General features: G+C 36.8%; 2 protein-coding genes across 2 annotated transcripts in view; both read left to right on the top strand.

Annotated features, from left to right (window-relative positions):
• The first annotated feature begins 1,272 nt into the window (after positions 1-1,272).
• LOC131523215 (piggyBac transposable element-derived protein 4-like) lies at positions 1,273-4,982 on the top strand. Its single transcript, XM_058749364.1, has 2 exons — positions 1,273-1,531; positions 2,926-4,982. Exons 1-2 carry the CDS (start codon positions 1,362-1,364, stop codon positions 4,739-4,741), a joined length of 1,986 nt encoding a protein of 661 aa, XP_058605347.1. The 5' UTR covers positions 1,273-1,361; the 3' UTR covers positions 4,742-4,982.
• Positions 4,983-11,315: 6,333 nt separating this feature from the next.
• mboat2a (membrane bound O-acyltransferase domain containing 2a) overlaps positions 11,316-21,526 on the top strand; it is a 59,901-nt gene continuing 49,690 nt past the window's right edge. Inside the window, exon 1 of the mRNA XM_058749365.1 lies at positions 11,316-11,628. Within this exon, the coding sequence (XP_058605348.1) occupies positions 11,551-11,628 (78 nt within the window). The 5' untranslated portion in view covers positions 11,316-11,550. The remainder of the gene's footprint in view (positions 11,629-21,526) is intronic.

Raw genomic sequence — 21,526 nt, 5'->3', positions numbered from 1 at the left:
ATATCAATATTGGAAAATGATTAATATGATGAGCAAAGTTTTAATTCTAATTCCCATTTTGCACAGCTGACTGTCTTCTGAATGTTAATATTACACTCTAATGCTCTCCACTCAGAGCTCATAATGAAGAGTGAAAGCATATCCACATGACCTCTGCTGGTGTCTTTTTTTAATAACTTTGTTCCTTATTGAGGAGTTTTACTTTTAGAAATTATATCATCTGCAGAGGCTGCAATATGTTACAGTTCAATAGGCTTACTGCTATGGCTATGGATTATGTGTTAACCATTTACATAATATTTGTGATCTTGACATTCTGTTGCATGAAATCCCATTTCTAACACAAAGGAAAAAAATAATTATGAGATTAAAAAAAAAGAAAGACAAAATTACGAGCTACTAAGTAATTGAAATTGACATCTAAATCAAAATTAAGAGAAAAAGTCAAAATTATGACATTGTGATGAGATAAAGTCAAAATTATTAAATAAAAAGTAATAATTATGACATATAAAATCATGATTATGACATCAAAAGTCACATTTTAAGTCATTATAATTACATTATGACTTATCTCAAAATGTTGACTTTTTTGTGCCATAAGTAGCCTATTTTTATCTCATAATAGTGACATTTTATCTCAAAATGTAGACCTTTTATCTCATCTCATAATTCGTGTTTTGCTGTATTTTAAAATTTAAAATTTTAATTACTTTTTAATCTCATAATTTTTACTTTTAATGTCATAGAAGTCTTTTTATTCTGTATTCTTATAATGTCTGAAAATGTATAATCTCATATTTCATGTTGTAATATAAACCTCATATTTATGACTTTTGGTCTAGTAATTTTAATTTAACTTTAATAATTTAACTTCAATGTTGACGTTTTGAGGGAAAAAATTGTGTCATAATTAGGATTATTAGGACTTGATTTTTCTTATTTTGCGGTAATGTGCATTTTTAATAATAATAATAATCATAAACTTATGCCAAGGTGATATTACAACATTTATTTATTTATTTTACATGGGTCTCTAGAATACTCGATTCTGATTGGTCTGAGATTTTATAGCCTTAGAATATCGTAGAGATTATTATTCTTTGCTTATTGTATAGTTTCAGAGAGCTAAAAGTTGTTATTAGTTTCAAAGAGATTAGAGTTAGTGGCGGGAGTGGATTTGGCTTTGTCTGCTCTGTGCTAACTTCCGGTCTGAGGTTGCTGCTGGACTCTTCAGGTCGGAAACCGGTGTAATGAATGGGTTTGCGGGTCTGCACATGCACGTCTCATAGGTAACGTTAGGGGTGTTTGAGCACGTTGTTTCGCATTTCCCCTTTCCCCTCTGCGCTTGTCTTTGGACAATGGCTGCTGAAAAGGAAAAGATTGCCCGAAAGCTGTTTGAGGAAAATCATGTTTTGGAAGAGCTTGGTAATGTAAATGAAAACGAATCTTGCAACGATAACGAGTCAGTGTCGAAGGCTGGTAAGGATAAGGAGGAGGAGAAAGAGAAAGATGACCCTGATTATGAGCCGTACGTACACGTTTTAAACTTCTATACGAGTTTGTGGGTTTCATATCTGTATGTGTGTGTTTGCTCCGTGCCTTTTGTTTATCTGTTGTTGCAAATTTGAATTGTCGCGCGCACATGCATACACGTGTTGCTTGCATGAATTGCATTGTGCGTTTTGCAACTCTTGCATTCTTCTTTGCACATGTCGTACGTGCATATGTGAATTGTTTTTGTGTAACTGTTACATGCATATTGTGAATTACATTTGTGCACCCGTCCGATTCACAAACACTAGCAGGGTTGCCAGGTCCGCATAACAAAACTAACCCAAAATGACCCCATCCCAAATATCAAACAAACAAATACATGGAGTTTGTCAAACCTTTCAAGGAATAGTTCACTCAAAAATTAAAATTGTCATCATTTACTCACCCTCATGTCGTTTCAACCCTGTATAAATTTCTTTGTTGAATACACACAAAAAAGTTACTTTTAAGAACCAAAAATGACTTCGGAAAGATGGCAGCATCGTAATGTTACTTTTACACAGAGATTGGTAGGTCTATTAGTAAAATCTGCTGACTTTAGCAATCTTTGCTGTATTATGTGCCTGTAGTGACCAAAAAATATTAGCAAAATCAAAAATTTGAGCCGAGGACCTCTGGTTGAGTTGACACGGAATAAGCCCAGCATTCTTCAAAATATCATCTTTTGTGTTCAACATAAGAAAGAAACTCTTAACAGGTTTGAAACAATATGAGGGTGAGTAAAGGATGACACAATTTTCATTTTTGGGTGAACTATCCCTTTACTAGTGGTGGTTCTGGATTATGTGGTGCTCTAGGCAAAAACAGACATGCCCCAAGGGGTAATATTACATGTGCAATAAAGTTGATATAGTATTAAATGTGATACACAGAACTATATACAACACCATACACAACACCAAAAGACTGAATGTTCACAATAAGCACTTAACTCAAATAACTTTTAAACAATCAAATAAATAATAAAATCAGCTTGCTTCCATTTAGTTAGATTACTTTTCAACTGAATTAACATTTTAGCCCTTCTGGCCGTCATTGATGCAAGGACAAAGTTTGAGCACATACATGCAATACTGTATTTTTATTTTTGAAAGCGTGCATCAGAGTTCTGTGCAAGAGCGAAGGAAATCCGCTTGCAAGTGGAGCGATTCTTGCTCACGCATTACATGGATGTGCTATCATGTTACAATAATGCACTCTTGATATTTGTCATTAAAATAACACCATAGAAACTGCCTAAAATTAAGCATAAAGAAAAGAAAGTAGTGTAGCTTGTGAGTAGTATATTGTGCATTTGCATATGCATGCATCAGATGCACATGTGTGTTGTGCATGTCCACTCGTCAGTGTGTGTTTGTTCTGTTACAGTCTAGACTCAAGCGATGATGAATGGGAAGCAGTCAGCAAGCCAAGCCCCAAAAAACGTCATATCGTCCCGTGCCCCATCACCACACCACAAACCCCCAGAACCCCTGCATCCTCTGTTGTTGGTTTCTTGAGTCCGAGGTCAACACCCAGAGGAAAAACTCGTTCTCGACGGGGGACAAAAAGGTCTGCAGCTTGCTTGTCAGAGGACAGTGAAATGGGCTTTTGGAATGACATCAACGTGGAGGATGAGGCTCCGGTGCTACCCCATTTTATTCCAAAGCGAAATCCAGGAGCTCAGCTCATCATGGACAGAAATTATTCCCCCTTGCAACTATTTCAGCTTTTCTTCCCATACTCTGTGGTGAACACCATTGTGAAGAACACAAATAGTTATGCAAAAATGAGGACTGAAGCTGGGAAGAAATTCTTGTGGGTGCCTTTGAAGGTGAAGGAACTATATTCGTATATTGCGCTTGTTATTTACATGGGGCTCCTCAGCACAAAAACTATTACGGATTACTGGTCAGGCAAAGAAATTTACAATTTGCCATTCCCAAAATCAGTGATGTCCAGGAGCAGATTTCAGGCCATCTCTTGGAACCTGCATCTTTGCGATCTTGAGGAGGATCGAGAGAATGCAAAGAAAAAGGGGACTCCAGACCATGACAGACTTTTCAAAATCAAGCCTCTGTACACTGACATCATAGCAGCATGCAAAACGTACTTCCATCCAAACAGAGAGCTGGCGGTGGACGAAAGGATGGTGGCATCTAAAGCGAGAATCAGCTTCAAACAGTATATGAAGGACAAGCCAACCAAGTGGGGTTACAAACTCTTCGTTCTTGCTGATTCTGCATGTGGCTACACATGGAACTTCTTCGTTTATGAAGGTAAGTCTTCTTTGGCCACAGGTAAAGGACTGAGTTATGATTCTGTGGTACGCCTCTTGGATCTGTCTGTTCTGGGCAAAGGCTACCATGTGTATATGGACAACTTTTATACAAGCCCAGGCCTTTTGTTGGACTTGCTGGAGAAAAAGATGCTTGCGTGTGGCACGATACGCTGCCACGTACAGGGCTTTCCTAGAACAAGGGCCAATGAGCTCAGCGAAAGGGCGCAAAGAGGATCCATACGCTGGCTTCGTGAAGGTAACCTCCTCTTTGTGAGGTGGATGGACACAAAAATGGTTTCGATGTGTTCGACGATTCACAAGGCATATGATGGCTCTACCGTCTCCAGGCGCGTCAGGAATCCCAAGAGTGGGTGGGAAAAGCGCCAAATCGCAATTCCAGCGGCAGCAAAGGACTACAATAAACATATGGGAGGTGTGGACCTTTCAGATGCCCTGATTGGGTACTACAATGTCATACACAAGACCAAAAAATGGTACAAGACCTTTTTTTTCCATTTTGTTGATATCGGAGTGGTGAACAGTTTAATTCTTCACCAGAATCTGTTGAAATCTCAGAAAAAGACCCCTCTCACCCAGAAGGAATTTCGAGAGGCACTCGTGGCTGAGCTGGTAGGGATTGACAAATTGCCCAGCGCATCAGTAGACGCGGAGCCATCCGCATCATGTGACCAAGAGACCTCTGCACCATCTGCTGTGGAGGAAGAGCTATGCTGGCCGGAGTATTTCGGGTCAGATGCCCGAAGTGGGAGGAGAATATGTGTCCTGTGCAAAGTTTCAGGTCACAAAGTAAAGACACCTGTGTACTGCACAAAATGCAATGTAGCTTTGTGCTTTGTGTCTTCAAGGAACTGCTTCAAAAAATGGCACACTGTGAAACCCTCTGAAAGTGATGAGGAAGAATAAGTGCAGTTTTTTTGTTCAATGGGGTAAGCTGTGCACTTACCCCATTGAAGTGCTTTAAAGTTGTTGTTTTTTTTTCATTATATAGTAACTTCTTACATTGTAGGTTAGTAGCTGTTGACATATATCCCACATTTTTATGTGCTTTACACTACATATTTTTCCTATATCCATTTCATTTTCTTTCTTTCTTTCTTTTTCTTTTTTTTTTTGGACCAACTAGTTGTTTTAGTATTGTGAAATAAAAAGCAAGAACTGCTACTTGGCCTCCTTTTGCTTGTTTGTCACATGACATGAGTCAGCTTCAGGCTGGAGTACACTACATGACACTTGCACACATTTTTGCCTCAGTTTGCAGTCTGGACAATTCAATATTAGTTGCTGAAAATCAGAACCAGTCAGCAGATTTTGGGCAGTTAGTTGACGAATTTCACAGACCGTTAGTGTATGAAGGGTACAGAGCTTTTGTAACCATTTATGAAGTTTATTTATGCAAGTATGTTATATTTAGTGTTTTACAATCCGTTCTGATTTTAAAAGTTTATTCAAGCATTTAGTGTGATAAAATATTTGAAGACTCTCTTGTGATGTACGGCATATAGTAAAAGTAGGATTTTTGAGGTAATGTTTGCAGTTAAACAGAAGATACCCCTCTAATTCGCGCAAGGCTTCATGGGGCTAAGGAAAAGTGGTTAACTTTTGTTCAGAAAGTGTTGAAGGTGTTTGCTGCCACCTACTGGAATCAAGGAACCTTTCAGCACGGACAGGTAATGATTAGCAGATTTTTTAAAACCGCAAAAATAGTGAACAAATAAAATAATGCTAGCCAGTTTATTTATTATTACCACAAAGCGTGTTTTCTGTTCCCTGAAACATGCTTATTTACATTTTTTTTTACAAGTCTGTTACTGTTAGTGGCCATGTATCCTGGGGGATACAAACATTTGAGAAGATGTGGGGAGAAGCAGTGAAAGTGTCGGTCTTATTTCTGAAATGGTTTCATTTTGAAAGGGTGTTTGTTGTGAATATTTAGATGAGTTGACTTTTGTTTCTACATTCTTTGTTTAGCTCATAGGAAGCATTTAAAACGGCATGGCCGCCTGTAGTGGGAAATCTACTCATGCTCCGATAAAAGTTGATCTAGTTTACATATTTACACATGTTGGAAAACAGCATAAGAGTATTAGCTTATTAGGTTTACATTGAAGATGTATGAATTAAATGCTTACTTTTTTTTTTTTTTTTTTTGTAATCTGTCTCTAAATGTTTGTATCAGGGAGTACAGCGCCATTTTAGGGATATAAATTAAGATATAAGATATATATACAGTGCCCTCCAAAAGTATTGGAACAGTGAGGCCAATTACCGGTACTTTATTTTTGCTGTAGACTGAAAACATCTGGGTTTGACATCAAACGATGAATATGAGATGAGAGATTAACATCTCAGCTTTTATTTACAGGTATTTTCATCTGGATCTGATACACAATTTACAAGATTTTGTTTGAACCCACCCATTTTTCATGTTACCAAAAGTATTGGAACATGTGACTGACAGGTGTGTTTTGTTGCCCTGGTGTGTCCTATTAAATGATTATTCGAACAATAAATAGCACTGAATGTCTGCGCTCAGTTTCAGATCCATGCAGACTGCATTTATAGTTAGATGTGTAACCAACATGAAAACCAGAGAGGTGTCTATGGGTGAAAAACGAGCAATTGTGAAGCTGAGAGAAGATGAAAAATCGATCAAACCATTGCACAAACGCTGGCAATAGCAAGTACAACCATTCGGAATCTCCTGAGGTAGAAAGAAACCACTGGTGTACTAAGTAACACACCTCGAACGGGTAGATCAAGGAAAACATCTGCAGTTGACGACAGAAACACTGTGACAGCTGTAAAGAAAGACCCTAAAACAACTGTTATAGTGACATCAGCAACAACCTCCAGTGGGCAGGAGTGAAGGTATCACAATCGCAGAAGACTTCATGAACAAAAGTACAGAGGCTACACCAGAAGATGCAAACCACTCATTAGCGAGAAGAATAGGAGACGGGACAAGGTTTTATGGACTGATTTTATGGACCAAAGTGATGGAAAAGCTAAAGTTTGGAGAAAGAAAGGATCTGCTCATGATCCCAAACATACAAGCTCATCTGAAACACAGTGTACACAGGTGTACATTATAGTACATGGCTTGAGCTTTCATCGCTTCTTCTGGGACAGGCTCAATAATCTTCATTAATGATGTAACGCATGACGGCAGCAGCAAAATTATCTCAGAAGTCTTCAGAAATATTTTGTCTGACAATTTACAGAAAGATGCAACCAAACTGATTGGGAGATCCTTCATCATGGAGCAAGATAATGACCCAAAACATAGTGACAAAACAACAAAGGAGTTCATCAGGGCAAGAAGTGGAAGGTTTTAGACTGGCCAAGTCAATCTCCAGACTTAAACCCTGTAGAGTATGCATTTTACCTGCTAAAGAAGAGACTGAAGGGAGTAACCCCCCAAAACTGAAAGAGGCTGCGGTGAAAGCCTGGAAAAGCATCACAAAAGAATAATGCAGAAGTTTGGTGATGTCATTGGGTCACAGACTTGATGCAGTTATTGAAAGCAAAGGATTTGCAACTAAATATTAAGTCTTATTCACTTTAATCTAGTTTAAGTCAATCTGTTCCGATACTTTTGCTCACATGAAAAATGGGTGGGTTCAAACAAAAGGTGATATCTTCTAAGTTGTGTGTCAGATCCAGATATGAATACCTGGAAATAAAAGCTGAAATGCTGATCTCTCGTCTCATATTCATCTTTTGATGTCAAACCCAAATGTTTTCAGTCTACAGCAAAAATAAAGGAATTGGCCTCACTGTTCCAATACTTTTGGAGGGCACTGTATATATAGACTGTGATTTTGTGGCTTGTGTTTTAGAAAATCCATTTTTTTTGTAATCTTGACAAAACACATATCGTTGGAAAACTCTGATAATCAAGGTTCCATATTTGGTAACTGTTTTGTAACAGAAGTGATATTTTGACAGAAAATGATTGATTTGTGACAGAAAACTGCATCAAAAAATTCAATAGAGTTTGGGTGTAACCAGTGGTTATTTTTTGGTATAGTGCCCAAACAAAATCACACAGGAACCACAATTTTTGTGATATCAACTTCAAATTCGGAACATAACTTGGTTAGACATATGGCTTTGATTTTATAGCAATTTTAGAGTGCAACATATTTGATAAAATATTTTTTTTTATACTTTCTTTTTCTGAGATGCTTTCACTTCAGCAATAATCTGCTATATGTCTCTCTTTAAAAAGAGACAAAATTTAGGTCTGTATTCCAAAGCATTCAGGAATTACAACCATGTTGTAACAAGCATTGATAAACAAGTGTTCTGTTTTCAGTGAATTTACACCCCCCACGAGGCGACGTGTCCTGGGGGATACAAACGTTAAAAAAAAAAAAGGGTATTATTTGAGTCCCAATAAGATGGAAAATAGCAATAAATTAATTTTCTGATGTATCTTTATGGTTTTGCCCTTTTAGGGTTAAGCACTAGGCTACTCACCGTATCAAAATTCTAAAAATGACTGAAACCGAATTACTGAATTAACAAACCAGCTTCGTTAGCGACATGGTTTTATGTGTTTATTATTATTATGTGTGTAGTTTAACATGTGCGTCCTGCCAGACACAGTGTGGAGTAAATGTCTAGCAGGGACTCAAACTGGAGGACTCTCGCCACAGAAGATCTGCTGAATCAAGGGCTGCTCCTGCCGTAACTCTCCACCCTCTTATGCCCATATGTCTGCCGTTGTGCTTGCTTGTCGAGCAGGTGTTCAGCAGAGACCCCTAGCAACAAAGCCTTGTACTAACATGCTGACCTACCAATGTTAGTATTTAATTATGTTCGTTAGCATGAAGTCCACTGGGCTAAGAAGTACAAAAACTAAACGAGCAGGTGTTGTTACAAAACGTAATTGTGCGAGTTTAGAGCTAATCTGTGGACATCCTGCTGAAACTCTATAATGGACATGCGCTGTCAGACATTGACATTTGCATATCATTATAATAGTTAACATTACAACTTGCAGTTGCTATTTGCACATGGCTTAGCTGTGTGAAATCAAATTGTCTAAACTGCGGTATATGTAAACGCTGCTTTGACAGTGATCTGCTTTTGTTTTTTATTGTGCGCATCGCTTTCATTGTGCATACCGCTGTCTAAGAAATGGAGACACAGTTGTTACTAAAACGGTTGAAAAGCAAACGTCTATACGTGAATGTGAAAAGTTATTAATGACACATTTTGCAATGATTCATAGGTTATTATCATAGTTATCATGAGTGTCTTGGTAGTTTGCTAATATTGTTGAAACAAAACAAGTTGCAAATAAATGCACTGGCAATTATTTTATTTAACTGATTCTATTTTATTTATTTTTTATTCGGTAAAAACAAGTTTTTATTAAATAAATCACAATTTGAAACTCATAAAATAGGCACATGGATTTTATCTACATTCCATTATGACCAGTAGGTGGCAGTCTCTGCTACACTAGGATAGTTCTCTGCTACAACGTGCAAGTCCACTACAACATAAGAAAATAATAATAATAATAATAATAATATATAAAGAGTACAAACAAACAGGTTGACCAGATAAATAAATGAGAGTTGGAATTGTAAAATAAAAAAATGAATAAAATAAATAAATAAATAAAATAAAACAGCTTAAATAAAATTTAGAAATGTAGACAACTAACTAAAATAGAATATGTTTAAGTTGAAGAACTAAACTTGCTAAAACTAAAACTTGCCTCGGGTTAAGTCAAAACTATATATATATATATATATATATATATATATATATATATATATATATATATATATATATATATATACACACATATATACATACACACACACACACACACACACACACACACACATATATATATATATATATATATATATATATATATATATATATATATATATATATATATATATATATATAATTTTTGTGTTTTGTCATTTCTATGTGACAAATGTGTGTGTGTAAAAATAAATAAAATGAAAAAAAAAAAAATTATTTAAAAAAAATTGAATGAAAACGAAACACAAATAAATAAATAAATAAATACATACATACATACATACATACATACATACATACATACATACATACGTACATACATACGTACAAACATAGCCAACTCTACCTGAAGTTAATTCTGTAACATTATGTCATCATTGTCATTTCTTAGATTCATTCATTGACTTTTAATCAGTGAAGCCATGTATCTGTTAACATTCAGAGTTATAATCTGCTCATTTTATGTCTTTGGCAGATATGCCTGCATACCAAAGTGATCTTTCAAGCGATGCAGGCCAGGCCATTGGTTGCCTTTATGCCAGAAATAGTGTAATTATAGTTGTTAGTTCTCAGTTCTGGGTCTAATTGAGGTCACAAAGGTCAGGCATGTGTAGAAGATACAATAACCCCAGGTGTCTTTTTTCTATTTCTCTTCCAACACCTTTGTATTTATCATGTAATACTTTCTAATTTTGTCATGCAAGGTTCTATGACCATGGGGTCTGTGAATGTGTCCAGATATATAAACCCATATTCTGATCACATTTCTTATCACAACTGCTTAAATGAATATTTAGCCTACCATTAATTTGTTGAGTAATAAATAGCTAATGTCATAATGCTTGGTAATGTTAAAGCAAATATATGTAGTTTTTTTTTTTTTTTTTTACTTTGAAGCCCGTACAGTTAAGTGAGTGGAAATCACTGTCATAAATATGCCTATATAAATAATATAGCTGTACACTTTCATTGCTTGCTGTAAAGCAATCCACTCTTTTCACAGAATTTCACAGCGTTTCACCAAACGTTCATACTCCCAGTAGCCTATTATTAATAATGCCTCTGGATAACAGGGAGCGTGGGAAATATACAAAAGTCATTTGGCTTATTAATCCGTGTACCATCATAATGATTTTTAAACTGATTTTTCAGGGTAAAAAAGTACAGTTGCTGTAAGTTATTTTAAAGTGTTACTGAGAAAATCTAGCCTTTTTATTAATTGAGCATACTTAGTCCTGACTTATTTTTCATTATGTACATTGTGTTAATGTTGCATTGTTTGTACTTTTATGTACTTTGCAAAGCGCTTTGAGCAATGGCTGAAATTGTATTATTATTATTATTGTTGTTGTTTTTATTAGAAACTCAATTGTATGACACAGCTAGTAATGTGATGTCAACATGGCCACCTCCAGGGGCGACCCGCCTCATGTTAAATAAAGCACTTTCTAGAAGACCGGTTGGAGTCTTATGTACATGTACATCATTTAAATATTTTATTTATTAAGTGCAGTTTTTAAAAACGCCATAATTAAATAATGTAAAAATAATATTTCTTATTTTTCTCCCTGTAAATTTTAAAAATACGCTTGCATTGCTATAGTAAATGACGGGGATGAATGAGAGGGAGTGGCAGTAAAGTTATTTTGCGGTGTGTGTGTGTGTGTGTGTGTGTGTAATTGAGCAGCAGTAGTTTGATGTAATGGAGGGGATGGGCGAGTCAGTCCGCCTACACGGGCTTTGTGTTGATGTTCAGGCGGTGCAACAGCGCTGACAGTCCGCGACCAGAACAACACCAGAGAACAGCATTCCCGACACCCATCCACCATAAAGAGAGGAAGAGAGGGAGAGAGGGAGAGAAAGAGGACAGACGGTGTTTTGGGCGATTTGACTGTAAGGGAGTGGAGCTGGACTGAATCATGGCCACTTCAACGTCTTGCACGGGCTCCACACTGCTGCAGCCAATTAGTACGATTATTGATCTGCCACTGGACCAGGTAAACTGTCACTTTAACTGGGATTTATGTTTCGCTTTTGTCATTTTGCCTAGCAAAGATCGCTAGCTGGTGAGCCGTTTGAGCTGTGCTGTAAATCCAGCACATTTGATGCGCACCGACAACTGCATGATATAAGAGCGTTTTGGTATGAAATTATTATATGACATAACACGCCTGAAATTCATCTTCGCGCATTTCATAACGCCCGTTTGCCTCCTTTTCCTTCCTGTATTTTTCCCAAAATATTGGCTGATGACAAGTGAGTCACAGGCTTTGTTGCTAAACCAAGTATGTTTTCTGTTTAGACAGCATTTTTAGGCATCTAGGCGCCTTCAGAGAAGTCCAAACATCATGCTCGCGAGCGCCCGTGAAGCCCCGTGATGTTGTCTATGTAGGCAGCTAGATGGGTTTTGACACACCGCCATAGTCACGATTTCGCCTGGGCTGGAGAGACGATCGGCAAAAAAAGAGATTTATATTTACAGATGTCCTAAATACAGCCCGTTGTACCATGAATTATTAAAGCAAAAAAAAAAAAAAAAAAACAGAACAAAAAAGAAAAACACTTCAGTTAAGGCAGCGAGACGAGAGTTGTTTCAGTTCCCCATTTTTTTCACGTTGTTATTTTGTTGAGATGTCGTCTTCTTGGATGTTCGTCTTCTCAGGATGTTTTATCTCGCGTAAAAACAATTGTATTTTTATGTGATTTACTTAAAAATTTGTACAAATTTATTGGAAGACCAGAGGTTTTTCTTTGCATATCCTCTGGTAAATAGTGGTGGGGACTTTGATTCATTCAAGACAAGTGACTCGATTCTTTTGAATTAGTTCACTAAAATGATTCATTAACTCTTTCCTTATTTCATCTTTTTTTCTTTCTCCTTTATATTACCACATTACCAAGCACCTTACAGCAGATGTGTTTTGTGGTTTTGTGGTTGCTGGAATCATTTGCCTATTGTAGTTTTTTTTGTAGTGATGAATTATTGATAATGCCTGTGGATTAATCATATGCCTCAGGTTAAGTCATATCTTTCCTCCACAAAACAAGAGTTATACGGCGTCTGTTCTCAATGCTGCTGTGTTAAACTAGTGTGGATGTGTGATGAAATATTCATCAAATGTAGCAGCTAAAATCCTGGCTACCATGTATGAATGTAAGTGATAAAAAGTTTACTCATGTACGGTGAAATGTTCTGCAGTACATCTATTTGAAAGCCAGTTTTTATCAATGTGATGTAAGAGGGCGGTTAAACTTGAACTATCGTTCACATTTACTGATCATGCAGAAATTTTCTTGATGGACGCAGCTTATAGTTCAATTTGTTTACTGACACATGGAGATAGTAGTCATAGAGCAAATACACCAGACATGGACAGCAAGACCTTTATTAATGTCAACTCTGCCAGTCACTTGTGTGTTCTGATATTACATCCTTAGTCTTGCTCCATTCTGACTCCAGAGCATTTTCCGCTACACACATATCGTACTTTTCAGCTTCTTTGACCTCTTTAGCTGGTGCTGCCCATCTCCTAATGCAAGTCTGGGCAAGAATGACTCAGGAAATGCAGTTGTTCTGGAGTGTAGACATTCTTTCATTTCTTTTGAAACGCCTACCTGTTCACCCTCTTTATTTTTTACATAGGTTAAATATCTTTTATTGGTGTGGGACCCAGCAGTGAGAGTGTTAGGAATAGTTAACTTATAAAAGAAATGTACTCACTCTCAGGCCACCCAAGTGTAGATTGGAAACAGATTTGAAGAGATTTAGCATTACATCTCTTGCTCACCAATGGATCCTCTGCAGTGAATGGGTGCCGTCAGAATGAGTCCATAAAATCATCACCGTAATCCATGACTCCAGTCCACCAATTAATGTCTTATGAAGCGATAAGATGCATATTTGTAAGAAACAAATCCATTATTGTTGGTTTAACTTTAAACCATTGGTTCTGGCCAAATTATGAGTCCATTATCCATAATAATGCTTCCTTCAGTGAAAAAGTCTATCCTCTTGTTCCCTTTTACATCAAAATCCACTGATATATTCTTTTATAACTGTTTTGGCCTGTAAAAGTTGCTTGATCTGTGCATATTTCTCTCCTAATTCAGATAAGACAACTCTTTCACAGGAGAAAGCAATATAATAATGGATTAAAAGTATGTAATCTTAGTGATGGATTTTTAAAAAAAAATTTTTACAAACATTAATCTTTTCGCTTCACAAGACATTAGTTGATGGAGTCATGTGGATTACCTGTGGATTATTGATGTTTTTATCAGCGGTGTGGACTATCATTCTGACGGCACCCATTCACTGCAGAGGATCCATTAGTGACAAAGTGATGTAAAGCCAAATTTCTCCAAATCTGTTCTGATGAAGAAACAAACTTATCTACATCTTGGATTGCCTAAGGGGGGAGTACATTTTCAGCTATTTTTTATTTTTTTTTGGGTGAACTATTACTTTAATGGCAACATTCCTCAAAACATTAAGTCATCAAGATAAATCAAGGATAGAAATCCAAGCAAACAAGGTGGTTTTTGATCTGTAAGTCAATTTGGTTATGTCCACAGCTTTAGTGCCCTTTGCTCTGTCGTTGGCATGCTTCTTCACCAACTTTTTTGAATGAGATTTTGGCAGGCGTCAAGCCTACAAACCCTCTCCCGATACGAGTCCACTCTAGAACTCCTGTTAATGTGACAGGAATCAATAACTCAGCCCGAGCGCAACATGAAATGAGCTGTCAGGATTACTACGTCCTGAGCTTCAGCCAAAACAGGAGTGAAGCCATATAGATCTGTTTATGATTATGCAAGATGTGGGTTGCTAGGCTGGGTTCAAAATTTTGTGCCATAACATGACAGTGTATAATTTGAAACCATAGCAGTTAAAATAGCCTTGTCAGTAAGGGTACTTCCCAGTCAGCTGTGAGAATTTCAGCTCCTAGGTCCTAAAGCCCTTGGTTTCCTGGTTTGCACTATAATTAAATGGATAGTTCACTGAAAAATTAAAACTCTGTCCACATTTACTTACACTCATGTTGTTTAAAACCTGCATTACTTACTTTCTTCTGTGGAACAAGATATAAGATATTTTAATTAAGTAACACTGGGGGCCACTTTGGCGGACACACGTTATTGAATATTTATTGTTAGCCATATGGCCTATTAGTCTTATGGCCTATTAGAATGAGCGTGCATGAGCGCCCAGTTTACGAATGATTGGAATTCATACGCATGTTTTACTATCAAATCGGACGTTTATGAAGCGTTTGTGAATCCGGAGTTGAGTTTTCGGGAAGGTCTGCTTTACGTGCAAATTACTCAGAATTTACTCCTATATTTACGAATGTTTCATGAATGAGGCCCTTTGACTTTAACACTTTATGATGTTTTTCGGACGTAGAAGCCAGTCACAGACCACTTCTAAGGTTTTGATAGGCCGCAGCTGGTCTTTAAACCGATGACTAATGCTGTGTTCGGTTCCTAACAGTTCCTTGCAAGAGGCAGTGCCTTTACTGCATATTCTGGTTGATCTTCAAAGGTTGATGATTGCCAGTTGGAGGACTCGTATAGTGTGTGGCCAAAGATTTCAAATGGACTATGTTCCATTCATTTGTTAGTACGTCACTAGTCCACAGTTGAAAGGACACTTCTTTGAGCAACCCTCATATCTCATATCAAAGCCATTCAAAAGACTGGTTAAAATGATAAAGGCCCATTCACACTAAGAACGATAACTACACACACTTTCAGCAAGTCGAACAGTGAAGAGTTTTGTGAATAAGATGACTAAATAATCCTAATTTACATAGAAAGATGTGTATTTGGACTGGAAGAAATAGCAGCACTACTTCAAAGCATTGAGCTCCTGGTTAAAGACTCTAGAGTCCAAGTCTCACTGGTTTCTCCCCTCACTACCTGTTGAAAGGCAGGTGCATATGTTTTTGTAGCGGTTTGTAATAAGGAAGCACACAGGTCTCTTGTCGCTCACCCCAGTGAGCACAGCAGGATGGTGAGGCGCAGCCCTAATTTCTCAGAGGAGGTATATGCCCACCCTCTATCTCTCTAAATGAGCACTCTCTTGGGACCACTTGCCGCTGCTTGAGTTCTGCTTATGGGAGTATTGTACTAAAGCGCACTTTCTTTTTTGTCTTTTAATGTGCTAAAGTTTCATTTGGTCATAATGCAGTTAAATTGTTTTTTAAACAGTGGATTGGATTGGCTGAAGTATAGCTAAAACTTGGTTTAAGTTGAAGTTCTGAAATTAATAAAACTGAAATATAAATAACCTTAAATAGAAATATAAAAAAGCTTACAATGACAAAAATGAAAATAAAATATAAAAATAAGAACTAATTCAAAATATTAACAATTTAAATACTATAATAGTACATCAATGATACTATAATAACAGTGAATTTGCAGATTCAGACTTTGAAAATCATTGTGAGTGTGTTTATGGGATAGAAGAAATGGTTCTTTATAACTTTAGCAATTACACAAACTAATTCATCTCATTACCTGTGAGGAATTTACCCTTTATGTGTGTGATATAATTTCTCTGATGTGGTGAGGATGTAGAACTTTTATGGACCAAGTTTTGCACCTGGCTGTTTCTGGCTCCTTCCTATATGTGTCTTCCAGGGCTGTCACTGAAATCATCCATTAAGAGACAGAGCCATATATTGTACCGTCAGTCCTGCTGATTTCATCAGCCAGATATGATGCCTTGCATAAGAGGAAGATAATTATGGACCTTGCACTTTGCCATAGCATGCCAGTTCAGGATTTTTCTTTGTTTGTTTTTGTTCAGCACTTTTAAAGAAATAGTTCACTTACTATTCCTCTTGTTATTCAAAACCTGTATGACTTTCTTTCCTCTGTGCAATACAGAATAAGATATTTAGAAGTTTTGACTAATCAGACACGCATGCATGTGACATTCTAGAGTATGTTAAAGTAACACTCGAGCTGTGCTTACAGAAATGGCTGTCCTAAATAACTTAACAGGGTCCTTCAGGGACATCGTCCAGAGTGGCCAAAGACAATGATCCTGCTTGCTCAAGAAGAACAGGAATGATTTGATGATGTTTAGAGTTCTCAAGTTTTTGTTTGTATGAGTAATGACTTCTTCTTACTCTTCACGGCCGCTGAGCACAGGCCTAAATTTAAGGATGTACTGAAGAGTTCTTCCCCTATCAGTGGGAGACAATCAGCTGTAACTATTGGGACATGGAAATAACCCTAATTGTATTATTGTCTTGTAGGGCCTGTTGGCTTACTTTCTAAAGCACTTGTTTAGTAATCAGGGCTCGCGAAATAGCTAGCCCAACGTCCCTGGGTTATTATGTCTTCCAGTCGGGCTACCAAAATGTATCACCGCCCTGCTCGTCCTCTATCTTAAAAGGTTTAAAGGCTGAAATGTGATGTTTCAGTTGAACTCTTTGTGAAAATCTGTATCTGAACTGTAAATCTGTCATTTTACAGTTTATGTTACCATAGACATGCCCAATCCCACTCATACAGTGTTCATTTTACTTGTGCAGGTCATAAAAAGCCAAAAAATTTGACTGTGAATAGTGAGAGAAAATTCTTTCCTTGATATTTGTGTTTTGAAAATGTTTCTGATTGTCATTTCGACTCCTATCCAAATTCCCAGATAAAAAAAGTTATTTTTTTAATTGGCTAGTTAAATTTATTTCTGGCTACCAAAATTTGAAGAGTGCCTGCCCGAAGTGCTACCAGGGATTTTTAAATTTTGAGAGCCCTGGTAATGATAACATTTCTCTGGAGCAGTATAAACCTGCAGCGTTTATCCAAAGAATCTCAAAACTGTAATTTAATATAGACAGAATCTTTTGGCGACACAGTGGCTGATGTTTGGTAATTGGTGTATTTTTAGACTCAAAACCATCAAAATATTGAAGAAACTGAGACAGATGTGTTGATAGCTGCATCATCCCAGTTGTAAGCATATAATGATATTCTAGGAATTGTGTGCTTCTAATTTTAAAGCAACAGTTTGGACAGGACCCTTTTCTATTCTAACATGACAATGCCTCTGTGTGTAAGGCAAGGTTCAAAAAGAAATTATTGAGTCTTAGTCAGTGTGGAAGACCTTGACTGGTCTGCAGAAAGCCAAGTCCTAATCCAAGCTGAACACCTCTGGTGTGACTTTAAATGCAGATCTTGAGCCAAAAACTCTTTATCAAACACCAATGACTTGTACATACACTATATGGACAAACGTATTGGGACACCCTTCTTTAGAACAGAAAAAGGCACTTCCAAAACTGTGGTAACAAAGATGGAAACACAATTTTTAAATACATGAATTATATTTCCATCTCTGTTGCAACACTTTTGAAAGTGTCTACAATGACTGTACCCATATGTACAAGTCATTGGTGTTTGGTAAAGAGTCTTTGGCTCAAGATCTGCATTTAAAGTCACACCAGAGGTGTTCATCTTGGATTAGGACTTGGCTTTCTGCAGACCAGTCAAGTTCTTCCACACTGACTAAATCAATCATTTCTTTTTGAACCTTGCCTTATACACAGAGGCATTGTCATGTTAGAATAGAAAAGGGTCCTGTCCGAACTGTTGCTTTAAAATTAGAAACACACAATTCACTAGAATATCATTATATGCTTAAACATTAAGATTTGTACTCATGGAAATTACTAAAGTAGTCAAACCTGTTCATTAGAAGGGGATGACCCAATACTTTTGGCAATATAGTGTAAATTTCAGAAAAATAGGTTATGTTTATATATTAAATATATTTATTTATAATATGAATTATATGAATATAGACATGTAAATATTTTCTAAATATATACTGTAAAATTTATACAAACACACATTATGCAAACAAAAACATTTATTTTGTATGCGATTAATCGTTTGACAGCACTAAAAAAAACACACTATTGGAGTCAATGGCTACTGTCAACTGTTTGGTTACCAACATTCTTCAAAATATCATCTTTTGTTTTCAGCAGAAGAAAAAGCTCATACAGGTATAGAACAACTTGAGGGTGAGTAAATGAGAATGATAGGGTGAGAATTTTCATTTTTGGGTGAACTGTCCCTTTAAGAACACATGTTGCAGCCAAATTGATTACATATTTAGTTACAAACTAGCTAGTAGTTACTAAGCCTCTAGTGTGGACTTTGTGTTCCAATTTAAGGATGAACTTATGAACAGCTGGTGCAACCCTACCCTGGTCTAAACCCCCAGTCAAAAGCAATGCTAACAGATCATCTTGAAGCAATTTTCTGTCTCTTTAAGACCAGACAGCATCTCTTGGCTTCTTCCAGATGGCATCTGTTGCTGACAATGCTCAGGTGTGATGTTATTTTGGACTGGTGCGTGTCATGACTCAAAGCTGATATGAAAAGGAAATTGATCTCATTTCAGTCGCTTTTCTTTCTCTGTGACTTGCTGTCAGTCTCGTTTCCAGCCTCTGTGGCAGCGATGTATCCTAGCAACCAGAACTTTTAGAAACTGATTGTAAGTCATTACAGCTTGTAAGGTGGGATTGTCAGCGTGCCCCTTACTGAATGCATGGTCTGATTTAGCGGTAACACGTTATGTTTAGCCCTTTTCCTTTTGCAGGCTCATTATAAGGTGGTAAAGCTGCTGAAAGTACACGCATGGAGAATTGTGTCTGAATCAGCGTGCCTAAGTCTTTTCCAGCAGATGCTCTTCATCCCAGGTGGATCGTGGAATAGCAGACAGCATTGAAGAAAACTGGTAAACGGAGGCATTAATAGTCATTTAAATCGGTGGAGCTGAGATCCAAGCGGAGTTAAACAAAAAAAAAATACAATGGAGACAGACAATAGAGTGCAGAAGGCCAAAGGAATGAGTCCTAAAACCCGGAAATGAGTAAGCATTTTTGAACTTCCGGTTCCATCGTTCCAAAGTCAATAGTTTAGGATTTCTTGGTGACATGTTACATATAACTAGTAGCTTTACTAGTTAGTGCACACTCCTCAGCTTTTACTTACATAGAAGACTTGACAAGTTATGTTGTATGTGACTCAACATATGGTCTTGTTCTTCTCACTGTTTCCTCAGAAACACAACATTAGATGGCAATTGATGTTCATGGTGGGTCTTTATATCCTTTTCTAGGGCCCTATGAAATCGGTTTTATTTTTTTCCAAATTCCATTTTTGTTTCCCTTTTTAATTTTTCTGGATTCAGTTTTTTTTTCTGTTTTAATTGATCTAGACACTATTTTAATGGTTAAATTGAATTTTATTAATCAAAAAGCATGTCTAATTAATTTAAATCATGAAATGTACAATATTAAACAGCAATTTATTATATTATTAACAAAAATTATGTTTTTAGGGTCCTATGAAATATGTTTTGTTTTTTCTCAAATTGTTTTATTTTTACCAAATTCTTCTTTCCATTAATTTTCTGGATTCCATTTTAATGTTTTCATTAAATGGTAATAATCAAAAGCATTTCCAGAAATGCTGTGTTGTGTGTATATAGATTTTTCTACTAAATAAATTCTGGTAAATCGTTCTTCTGGTTAATATTCCTTTAAATATACTGTTTTAATAATTTTATTAGCAGTAATAGTAGTACTATCATTACGTTAAGTAATATTCCTGTCACGGTTTCTTCAAGTTAAACCAAACCTTTATTTTGAAGGGTTGCTGTGAAGACTGTTAGGTTTCTCTACATGATATGACGATAGTTTTACTCAAAAGAAACGGTAAAATGCTCATGAAGTGACTCTCAGAGCAGTTCTGTAGATTATGTTCATGTACTGTACTCATATATTCGGCAGAGGCTGAAAACACAGCGATTCCATCCATGTTTTCTGTATCGTAGAAATCATAGGACTCTACTTTTCTCGTTTCGACAAGATTCTGTTTTTGATTGGCTTCCAAAATTAAGTGTTGAAATAGACAGGAAATGTCACTGCCACTTGTTCTAGAGAGTTGCTTCTGCAAGTGAGGGTGAGATTTTTGCATTGGTTTTGTATTGGCTAGCTGTTTGGCTAGTAATGTATTCTGTTTGAGGTGAGGTGAATGGCAGCCGTTTGTCATGCAGACCAGGCTTGAATGGTGGTTTATTTATAGCTGACCAAGGAAGCTGTGATCGTTGGATGCACATAAAGGGATGTAGCCAAAGCCTGCTGCTGGTGACAGGAGTCTTTTGTGTTTGAAAGCAGGAGATGCTGCTTTGCACTCTGCAGCTACAGGTTTATATGCAGGACGACAAAGGACAGTACAGCATGTGCATTTGAGGTTCTTCTTGTTTAATCGAAATACAGTAAAAACAATAACATTGTGAAATAATATTATTTCACTTTAAATTTCTATTCTAATGTATTTTTTAATTAAATTCATGTGATGGCAAAATCAAAATTTCAACATCCATTGCTCCAGTCTTCAGTGTCATATGATCCTTCCTTGTGATGCCCTAAAGCTATGCTTTTCTTTTGTTATTTCTAGTTGACTTTTATTTTTCTGCTTTTTGGAGATTTGAAATGTGTTTGTTTGTTAGAGTTCCTAGTAAAAGTTCCTCAACAACCAGTCAGAAGATGCCATGGGAAGTCACAGCTAGCTCATGTGCTCTCCCTCTCTCCTGTACTTTCCTAGTATTCACCGCATGATGATGGTCTTGCTTCTCAACAGCTGAGAAAGTATATTCTGTAGGTATATAGTTGTGTAAGTACATTCCTAGACATGCAGCATGAGGGAATTTGGTTGTTGTCAACACACGTGGCCTAACCACAAGAAACTTCCATTGTACGTAATTTTTGAATCTGACTGCACTGCTCCTCAGCTCCCATGGCCTTATAAGAAATCAGTGTCCTCTGGTTAATGATTCAGTATGTTATCCGGGCATGGTTTAGA

The sequence above is a fragment of the Onychostoma macrolepis genome, chromosome 17 (assembly GCF_012432095.1).
Source record: "Onychostoma macrolepis isolate SWU-2019 chromosome 17, ASM1243209v1, whole genome shotgun sequence".
Classification (NCBI taxonomy): domain Eukaryota; kingdom Metazoa; phylum Chordata; class Actinopteri; order Cypriniformes; family Cyprinidae; genus Onychostoma; species Onychostoma macrolepis.
Note: the sequence above shows the minus strand (reverse complement) of the source record. Positions and strands in the feature narration are given on the sequence as shown.